The sequence below is a fragment of the Plectropomus leopardus genome, chromosome 13, assembly GCF_026936395.1.
Source record: "Plectropomus leopardus strain MGB_pleo_1.0 chromosome 13, ASM2693639v1, whole genome shotgun sequence".
NCBI lineage: Eukaryota > Metazoa > Chordata > Actinopteri > Perciformes > Serranidae > Plectropomus > Plectropomus leopardus.
Genome location: NC_142188.1, coordinates 10,881,594 through 10,892,553, shown reverse-complemented (window position 1 = coordinate 10,892,553; position 10,960 = coordinate 10,881,594). Strand labels below are relative to the sequence as shown.

General features: G+C 37.7%; 1 protein-coding gene and 1 long non-coding RNA gene across 3 annotated transcripts; one reads left to right on the top strand and one right to left on the bottom strand.

Moving 5' to 3' along the window:
* Positions 1-433: 433 nt before the first annotated feature.
* On the bottom strand, positions 434-10,958 carry il22ra2 (interleukin 22 receptor, alpha 2). Of its 2 annotated transcripts, XM_088086286.1 has the most exons (7): positions 10,732-10,958; positions 10,326-10,399; positions 9,143-9,266; positions 8,269-8,450; positions 7,586-7,728; positions 2,840-2,997; positions 434-2,302 (listed from the first exon to the last, which is right to left on the bottom strand). In XM_088086286.1, the coding sequence occupies exons 2-6, from the start codon at positions 10,387-10,389 to the stop codon at positions 2,848-2,850; spliced, it is 663 nt and encodes a 220-aa protein (XP_087942412.1). In that variant the 5' UTR covers positions 10,390-10,399; positions 10,732-10,958; the 3' UTR covers positions 434-2,302; positions 2,840-2,847. The 2 variants fall into 2 exon arrangements, with proteins under 2 accessions (XP_087942412.1, XP_087942411.1); XM_088086285.1 differs by lacking the exon at positions 10,732-10,958 and having other exon boundaries at positions 10,326-10,625.
* On the top strand, positions 3,755-4,716 carry LOC121954990 (uncharacterized). Its single transcript, XR_006106583.2, has 3 exons — positions 3,755-4,160; positions 4,311-4,368; positions 4,491-4,716. It is a non-coding gene; the product is annotated as an uncharacterized LOC121954990 (long non-coding RNA).
* Positions 10,959-10,960: the final 2 nt, after the last annotated feature.

The window sequence follows — 10,960 nt, the reverse complement described above, 5'->3', positions numbered from 1 at the left end:
CAAATCTGACATTTTTCGACATACTATACTGTGGCATTTTTGGCCATTTTTTCAACATGCTAAATTATGACCATTTTTGCCTTTTCTTGGTCTTTTTGTCCACATTGGGTACTATGACACGTCCCATTTTTAATGACCTGTCAAAAGTTGACATTTTTTGACATACTATACTATGTCAGTTGTAGAACTAAAACTTCTCACGTGTGCCAAATGTGTAGGAAAATTATGGTGGCCGATGTGCAAATGTCGTAGATATAAACGTCTCATTCTAAAGTAACGAAAGCGTGGTTCTTATCAAGTGATTATAACCTCATGAAAACATAGTTATGAATATTATATACCATTTCTGTCACTAGATGCCCCCAAATCTTACACACTGGACCGTTAACTTTAAAATTCAACCAGCTTAAAAGAATTAGAATTAAGCAATATCAACAGTGTATTGGCTTATATTTGTAACATGGCACAAACAACAAATACATTCTAAAAGTTTTGCATCTGAATAGTGTTGAAGTGTAGCCTCATTGCTTCACAGTAAAGCTCCCAAGACAATTTGGCACAATTTCTTGTACTTTTAAGAAAGGTTTCTGCTAAACAAGAGAGGTGACATTAATTGAATAACTTAACACTCTGTGAGCATAGTTTGTACTTATTTTACAGCAACACTCAGACTGGTTTCTATCTAAGTCACCCATGAAGATCAAACTATAAACTTCCCATCGCTGCACTAATATATGATGGAGGATTAGGGCCATGATTGAGAAAAAAAAAAGTTAGATGTAGTGAATAAAATCATAATATCATGAGAATAAAGTTGTAATTTTAAGAAAAAAATCAAAATATCATGAGGAAAAAAACGTAAATTTATAGGCATAAAGTCGGAATGCTATGAGATCAAATTTGTATTTTATGAGAAATAAAGTCACAAATTAAGACTAAGCATTGGGTTACATGGTAAAAACCCTATCCATAATTTCCACTTTTTATATAATATTTTCAACATTTTTCTCATAATGTTGACCACTCATCTATTCACCCATCATTTATGATCTTTAATTACACTTTGTCACTTTCCATACCATATTACTTACTTTATTTCTCATAAAATTATGAGTTTTGAATTCCGACTTAAATCTTGTAATATTCCGACTTTATCCTCTAATTTCACATCTTTTCTCTCATAATATTACTTTTTTTCCCTTGAAATTGTCACTTTATCCTCATAATATTATGACTTTTTTCTTGATATTCCTGATTTTTTTGTTCTCATGGCACTTATCCTCCTTTGTACTCATGAAACTTATACTGAAGGAGTTTCTCTATTCACAGGAAACAAACACAAATGCTAAGACAAAAAAATATAATAAAATGAATAAAAATAAAATTACAAAATCCCCTAAGTAGGTTAAACTAAATATTAGTGTTTCAGCTTGTGTAACTCACTGATGTTATGTCACATGATTTCAGGCTACTGACGTCTGTTAAAAGCAGAAGTTCACATCAGTGACTGTACTTCACTGTTTATAGTGTTTCTAAAGTAATCTTAACTCAGGTCCACTCATTCACATTTTTATGGAGCTTTGAACCACATCTAACATCATCAATAGATGGAGTTTAAAAAAGCTAGTAAGTGGGCATTGAGTTAAAATTATTCATTAACATTCACAAACAAAATTTATTTAAAAAAAAAAAAAAAACTTGTCTTGAGTGACACAACTCGTCCTGGAAGCTGAAATCATTTAAGTATTGTACGCTCAAAGTAAAGTTTACCTCCACAGTCAGATCCTTATAAAGTGCATCACTTTTATTGGCACAGATATCAACCCTTTGAAACCTGAAGCGACATTGCTTTTCTTGTGCTGCTTTCACCTTTCACAAGTATTTAAACCTTTGAGATCTGTTTGATTTCCTTAAAAAAAAATGGGAATAAAAAGGCAATTGAAATGCAAATTGCGAGAAAAAAGCAGATTTAGAAAATGAAATAAAAAACTGGGGAAAATGTCTGTGGCAAAAAGAAAAAAGTTAAAAGAAAAAAAGAAGAAAAACTATATTCAATTTTACCATAAATACATATTGAAAATTATGTTACAAAATTATTATAATTTTTTGCCCTTTTTCAATGTAATACCCCACCCCACCCTTCTTTCATTGCTCACTACTATGTTTTTGAGAGAAATCAAGCCGATATGAGTAGGTTTCAAAGGGTTAATGGCAGCAGCTGTCGAGGTAGCGATGGGTAATTAAAGGTGAACTGATGGATGAAAAGTCCAGTCATTCAGTGTGTCATGTTGGCAGAGTTTATCTACGGCAAAGAGAAAGAGGGAGGGAGAGAGAGACAGAAAAGATGAATGAACTGCACAAAGGAATAACTGTTCAGTATCACATTATCACCACTCTGCGCTACGGTCGCAGGTCTAAAAATAATGCAAAGGGTGGGGTGAGAAGAAGTTATTAAAGTCATTGAGGAGAAACTCTCCTGCTAAGATTTCTCCTCCAGGAGTTTCATTTTCCCTCCCTCTTTCTGTCGCACCGCCTCTGGGGATTCTTGTGCGAAAGCTGATATTTGACTTGTCATTTGGTAATCTTTTGTCGCAGCAGAGAGGTTATTTTTCACTCTCCAATGATACTGTGCAGCGCAGACACAGACACGCAAAGCACACACTTGTATCGTATTCTCAAGGATAAAGTAGCTTTTTCCTGCACTGATCTGCACTGTAGTGATCTGAAGACTGATATTTACTGAAATAATGAGAAAGATCAGGAGATCTTGAGGAGATCTCAACAAGTACAGACATGAGTGACTGTGTGTGTGTGTGTGTGTGTGTGTGTGTGTTCATACCTGTGTGATCAGAGTGTAGTGACACATTTCTTGGAGCTACGAGCGCTGCTCTTGGCCTGCAGAGGGATCACCGTCTGGGCTTGGAGGCAGTATTTGGTTTTGTGCTGCAGCTCGTTCACTGTCAACTTGATAGAGCAGCACTCAATCTCAAACACTTTCTAAAGAGCAGAGAATAAGACGAGAGAGCGTTTTGTTTTGGACCAGGAGACAATTGTGTCAAAAACAAACAAACTAACATAATACTACGCATATGAATATTAAAACATGTCAGTGCTCTCAAATTGACAAAGTATGTTATTAGATCACAGTTTCTAATTCAATATTTAGAAACTTAAGTTGCTGGTTAAAGTCTTATCTGGGACAGGTGACATTTGACTTTCTTGGCATGAATAAAATACCGGTTAATATATGAGTCTGCTCTGGTTATATAAGTAATCAATGACGTACTTTGCAACTAACATTTTAAACAGTTAAAAGACACACAGTTGTCTCTTGAATTTTCATATACTGAATGATGAATTTTCCCTGCCAAGAACTTAGTTGACTGTTGTCCTGACTCATAACAATCTAGTTTTTGACAGACATCACTCCTGATAGTGGGGTAAAGGGAACATCAAAAACAAGCAAAGTGTGTGGAGGTTTGGCTCAGTGGGTATCTCAGGTGGTTGGTGACCCTGGGGTTGCTGGTTCAAGTCTTATCTGGGACAGGTGACTTTTGAAGGCTGCTGTCTAAGCACAGAGCTAAAAGGAATGTCGGAGATATGCAAAGTGTCTGGAGGTTTAGCTCAGTGGGTAAATTAGGTGGTTAGTGACCCTGAGATTGCTGGTTCAAGTCTTATCTGGATCAGGTGCCTTTTGATTGATTTGGCATTAATATATCGACAGTCATGTGAAGTGGCGAATCAGATTTGCCCCTTTAAAACGTCCAGACGCTTCGCAATGAACGTGGTGACATCATCAATTCCTGCGCATTGATTGGCCAGAGAAACCACGTTGTTCCGTCCTCTGAGCCAATCAGCGAGGGCTGTGAAGGCTCCTGTGTCCCGATTGGATGACGCCTCCAGCGTCCATGTTTTTCCCGGAAATTTGAACACACGGAGGAAAAACGAGACGCAGCACGAGTGTTTGTTTACAGGAAAACATACCCAAAAAACAGCATATTAGCAAAACAGAGCTCAGCAAAAAGCGAGACCAAGATGTGAAGATGACGGTGAACAGCTGAAGAGACGCTGCAGCTGATCCTCGTCACAAACAGCTGATGCAGCAGCAGGAGGAGGACAGGCAGGACACAGACCAGTTTGGAGACATTAGCTGATGTTTGGTGAGTGACTTAATTTTTACGGTGTACTTAAAGTGAATCTCTTTGAACGACTGTCGGGGTGAATTAAATGTGCGCCACACTGACGATGCCTGCTGCTCAGCCCGGATATATTTGTTCACCAAAGTGACTGATGTGTTTTGTATTTTATAGGAAACTGCGGCGTCTCCAAAACTGAGCGAAACGACAGGCGCTGTGAGCCGCTGCAAGGGTAAGATTTAAAGAAAACAGCTGAATGCACTGTGCTGAATGGGATCTGTATGTGTATCGACAAACATATCTATGCAGTATTAACACCACAGCGTAGTACTGATTGTACTTTTGTGTTTTCAGCTGCTGGAAGCGAGGAGAGCTGTCTCTGCCGAGGAAGAAAAGGATGTTTGGAGAGGGATCACATCAGACATGACATTAGATGAGGAACACACCGCAGAAGGCTGCGTTTTGGGCCACCCTGAGACAGACCGGCACCGACTGCAAACGACCCCGAAGCAACAAAGAGACATTTCAAGCATCTCATGAAATAAAAAACAATAATAAATAAAGCTTCATATTTTCAATATTTTCCTGGCAAATCTTTTTCTCAATGAACTGATATTGTGACAGGTGTCTTCAGTAACTGAATAATAATATTAATAAATAATAAATTAACATTATATTATTATTATATAAATAAATATATATATATATATATATATATATATATATATATATAGAGAGAGAGAGAGAGAGAGAGAGAGATTGAGAGATAACCATTATTAGAAATTAGATAATAATATAATACGTATAATAATAATATATTACTATTATGTTAATATTAATGGGAGGGCAAACCACCAGTGACCAATGAGAGAGGGATATTCTGTCCAATCACAGGTGATTTTCAGCTCGCCCCCCTGCCCCCCATATATGGGCATTTTTGGTCCATAGTCGGACTTTTCCTGCTCTGGTCGAAAAGTTGACAGATATATGAGTTAGGCCGATAATCAACAACGCTCAAAACAGGTCAAAATCAGTATCGGCAGCGACGTCTGTCTAAAATCGACAGATATATGAGTTGGCCGATAATTAATTAAGTTATTGATAGGAAAAATTCAGTATATGAAAATTAAAGAGAAAAGGAGACAATTTTGTCATGAACAAACAAAATATCATACACTTTAATATTATTATTATTATAATTTAATATTATTAATTAAAATTAAAACATGTCAGTACTCTCATGAATAAAGTATGTTATCACATCACAGTTTCAAAATTACTTTTTATTTTACTTTGTCATTTCTTTACCAATATTCCTTGATTTCAACATGCATTTGCCGATACTAACTATCATTCTCTACCTTCACTCAGTGTCCTGTGGTACAACTTCACTTTTTGTAGCTTGACTAACCTTCTCAACTTCCTGTCTCTTGACTGTCCTTCCTGTCTCACAATCCAACTGCCTGTAACTTGACTGACTTTCCTGTCTCTTAAACTTTTTGTCTCTCCCCCAGCTTCTTGTCTCTTGACTGTTCTTCCTGTCTGTTGTCCCAACTTCATGTGTTCAGACTTCAAAAGTCATCTGTTTCCAGCGGGATTTGATCCCATGACCACTGGTTTACTGGTCACCTGCCATCCCCACTGAGCCAAACTTCCAGACAAAGCATACAATTTCGATGTTCCCTTTACCTCAGTATCAGCCACGACATTCAACGAAAACTTGATTGATATATCAGTCAGGCAGAGATAATTCAATATTCAGTATATGAAAGTTCAGGAGACAATTGTGTGTTTTTTAGCTGTTTTAAATGTTTGTTGCAAGATACGACACTGATGAGTTATATCAGAAAAGCAGACAAATATATCAGCTGATATTGTGTTCAGTCAAATGTCACCTGTCTGAAGTAAGATTTGAACCAGTAACCTCAGGCTCACTAACCACCTGAGTTACCCACTGAGCCAAACCTCCAGACAATCAATGTGATTTCGACGTTCCCTTTACCTCAGTACCAGCAGGGACCTTTGTCGAAAACTCAATTGATATATGACTCAGGCTGATTATCCACTAAGTTCTTGGCAGAGAAAATTCAATATTCAGTCTATGAAAATTCAGGAGACAAGGAGACAGCCGTGTGTTTTTTAACTGTTTTAAAAGTTCGATGCAAGGTACGTCATTGATGACTTATGTCAGCAGAGCAGACTGATGCATCAGCCGACATTTTATTCACGCCATGAAAATCAAATGTCACCTGCCCCAGGTAAGACTTGAACCTACAACCTCAGACACACTAACCACCTGTTCTACCCACTGAGCCAAACTTCCAGACACTTTCAGTGCTGTCTGTCAAGAAGTGGGCTGATACATGAGTCAGGCTGATAATCAACTAAGGTTTTGGAAGGAAAAATTAAATATTCTGTATATGAAAATTCTGGAGACAAGGAGACAGTTGTGTGTTTTTTAACTGTTATAAATGTTCATTGATGACTTACATCAGAAAAGCAGAAAGATATATCAACTGATATTTTATTTATGCCTTATCAGTCAAATGTCACCTGTCCCAGATAAGACTTAAACCAGCAACCTCAGTCACAGTAACCGCCTGATTTACCCACTGAGCCAAACCTCTTCACACATGTTTTTGACAATCCATTGAACTTGAACTTGTAATCTGGTCTTTGGTTTATGAGTAATTGTTGTGCGCCCTTCAGTGCCATCTAGTGGGCTCTGAAAGTACTACATCTTGTGAAATTTCTCAAACTCTCTGTGTGCATTATCTGACTTTCACAGAAATGAATGGCCACTTTAGCTGGAGTTCACCAGTACTCCAACATACATGTGGGTGCGAGGGCCCTTTCATCACTGCTTGCAGCTATAATTTTGGACTTTAAAAAGAAATCCAAATCTACTTATTTCCTGAAATTTGCAGAACATTTCCTGCCCAGTTTCTTATTGCATTTTGTCTCATGTTCTCAAAAGAATACTTGTGAAGGTGTCTGAATGCAGCCTTAGACAAGTGATGTCGATCAAGGTTTCAAAGGGTTAGTTGTTCAAGTCACTTATCGCCAGTCATTTTTGATTCCAGTGTCTCAAAAGTTAGGATTTGCTACCTTTTTGCTCTTTAAAAACAAAAACTGAATATCTGTGGGTTCTGGACTCCTGAAAAGAACAAACAAGATATCTGAAGTTGTCGCCTAAAAGTCCCTTTACAGGTTAATAAGTAGTAAAAAATTTATATAAATTTTTTTTTTTATTTATATAAATACTAAAAATGCAGTGTACACTGACCTTGTGTGTTGGTGTGCCGTGCATTTTTTCAGTGTATAAAATTGTAAAAAGTATGTGTCACGATTTTTATTACAAGCTATGCAAGTTCCTCCAGGATCCCTTTTAGAGGCAAAATGAGACTAAAACAATATGGATGGAGACATTAGTCACTGTGTGTGTATACCTCCTCTCCGCTGGCATGTATGAGGTAGATCTTGTACTGCAGACTGCTGTGCAGCCTCCGGACGAGCAGCTTGGAGGGCCTCACACGGACCACAATCCCCTGCTCCGTGAGGTTCAGCCTCAGTATGGGAGAGCTGATTTTGGCTGCAAACACAATACAAGAATCTTGTTAAAGTTTCTCTATTTTTTTGCACAGTAATGAAGCACACAATCAAATTCATCAAAGAGTGACAGACGAGGTGATTTATTTGTGGCACATTTTAAAGAGAATTCCTGTTTAAGTGATTTTGACTTATAAATTGATGAGTTGAAATACCAGAAAACATCCTAGATTATCTAGATTTATTTAATTTTATTTTATTTTCTCCTTATCTTCTAAAGTTCATATTTAATGAGTTAGTACATTGAACATCCTAACTTTAAAAAAAGTGGATTTATTAGCATTCTCTTTATGTAAATCTTCAAACCGAAACTCTTGTGTTCAGTGTTTATTGTCACCCTTTCTTGATATAAATATTTTATTATGTTTCTACCTCTGGTAGTTCTACATAAAGATCTAGTCATAACATTTTGTGTTTCAGGTTGTGTTTTCTTCCACGTGTCGTTGCATCAGTTTGAGGAAGCAGCGAACAGACAAAGAAGAAGAGGATGCAGACAATGATGAGGAGGAGAGTGAATACTCACTGTCCCAGCGCGGGCTGAACCTCGGGGAGAGGGCCCAGGCTGACTTGCTGGAGGGCAGGGAGGAGGCGTGCACTCTGGCGTAGTACCACTCTCTGGTTTCAGAGGTCACGACGCTGAGGTCACACTGAGGCTTCTGGATCCCCTGACAGCCGTCCACGTCCAACCACTGAGGCTCGCCGTAACTGAGGAGCAGAGAGAGACAGACACAGAGTTTATCTCGCTTTGTTCAACATGAAGCAGAGCGTCATCTCCTATCAGAGTGGTGGAAGAAGTTTTTAGGTATTCAGAAGTAGTAGCCTCAAAATGTACTGATAAGAGTAAAAGTACTCGCCATTCTATATTGCTGCATAAATGTGTGCATCACCTAAATGTTGCAGCTGATAAAGGTGGAGCTCATTTTAATTGCTTTCTATACTGCTGGGTTGTTTGTGAATTTACTACTTATGGATCAACAAAGTCCTTTCTTACATTTGTTGATGATATTTTCTTTTTTATGATTAATCTGAATTTGCAAAGTAAAAGAAGCTTTTAAAAAATAAATGCAGAGGGGTAAAAAAACAAACAAAAAAACTTGCCACTGAATATTAGTGGAGTAAAAGGATGAAGTAGCAGAAAATACTAAAAACACCTCAACACTATACATAAGCACAGTACTTGAGTATAAAATGTACTTCATTTCTGCCTTAGTTACCACTGTTTACTGTTGATCTAAACCTTCTTAACAAACAGTCCAATGTAGAGTTCAACTATATATATAAATATATATATATTTAGAAATATCGGATAATTTATGCAAAAGAGAAAGGAACACTGTTAAATCTGCAGTGTGTGTGTGTGTGTGTGTGTGTGTGTGTGTGTATGTGTGTAGTCTCACATCTTCCACTGGACATAGTACTGCAGTGAGCTGTCGCAGTTGGCGGGTGGAGTCCACTGCAGGATGTTTTTATAGTCGACAGACTCAAACTTCACCTGGGAGGGTGGAGCGAGCATCACTGGACCTGAGGAAATTATTGATTACATAACGGATTATGAAGACATAGAAGCACCAAATAAATAAAAAAAACAGATAAGTGATTAATTGGTTGGCTATTATAATGATAATGGTTATTATTACATGGCAGCTCTAAAGTGAAGACAGGAAAACACAGAAAAATGAAAACAAAAATGGTATAAAACACATAAAAAGGGGGGAAAGTGTGTCACAGCCAATACTCCAACAAAGCAATAAAGATTCCATTCAAACAGCCTCTATTTGGGCTCTGAAATTATATTAAAGGTTCAGTGTTTTTTGGGACAGAAGAGATTTCCTGAACATTTGAGTGACTTTTTAAGGATTCTCATTAAAAGGATTGCCATTTATCTTAAGGATAAATGCAAAAAACTAAACAAACTCTAGTTAAATAAGTTAAGGAGGACAACACGGAAGAATTAAAATGCTGCAGTTTGCCTCTGGGATCTGTGCTATTTCAAAGACCAGAAAAGACAATATATATATATATATTTTTAAACTTTGGTCTTCAATCTGGTAGAAAGAAATTCATTCATTGCCCGTAACCGCTTGCCCTCGTACAGGTTGCGGGGGGCTGAAGCCTATCCCAGCTGTCACTGGCGGAGAGGCGGGTGCACCCTGGACTGGTCGCCAGACTAACGCAGGGCTCGGTAGAAAGACATATCTTTCTAATCACTTTCACATTGCATCTCAATTTCAGAGATAGAGAGCATGTATTTTTTGTTATAAGACCTAGAAAACCATTTGTGCTTCACTTTTACTGCTTTAATTAAGTCATATTCTGTTGCTTATTATATTTCATACTTGAGAGTAGAATCTACTTTTTGTGAGTTCAGTTTGAGTGTTTTGTTTTTATTGCAAAGCAATACATTTAAAGTAACATTACTTTATTTTGTCATAGCACCCAAAAATTTTAGGTTCCTCTCAACTGAGTGTTGACGTTTTCAACTAAACACTGTGATCTGAGAGAAATCAGTGTGACTTTGAAATCAAATCAGTCAGAAAAAACAATCCACATATCAATATAAAAAAATACATCAGAGGTTACCTTGCGCTGTGACACAGACGCCCAGGTTCCCCAGCAGCACAGCTCCGAGCAGCAGACGGGTCATGGCGTTGATACTGTTGGGAGGACGACAGAGACAGAGCCACACTGAACTGATGCTGCAGGGAACACGGTTACCTTTAACATGCCACTTACTTCCCCAATTTTCCCTTCCCATGATGGCGACACCTTTTGACATTTATGTCACAACTGCGATGATGTTACATGGTTAACACAGAAGTACAGTTCTGTGCAACTTACACGTGACATATTTCAATACAAAACCCTGACAGATCAATTTACCAATGGCCTTATCTGTGCCGAAGTTTGTTTGCTTATATGTTGCCTAGATAACCTTAACATGTAACAACGCTTTCACTGACTGAACATGAACAATAAAGGACCTCACCTTCAGTTTTCCTGGATTCAGTCCGAAGTTTTACCTTGTTGAGGCGGCTAGGAGTTTTGGAGCTGAGTGAGTCTGTTTCTGCTCAGCATCGGGTATTTGAATCCTCAGGTAAAGAGTACTGACAGATGTGATGGTATAAATACACTGTAGACATGCCACACAACAGCATACATTAAAACTGAAGGTGAAAAATGTGACGTTTCAGCACTGTGATTATCAAACATTTCTC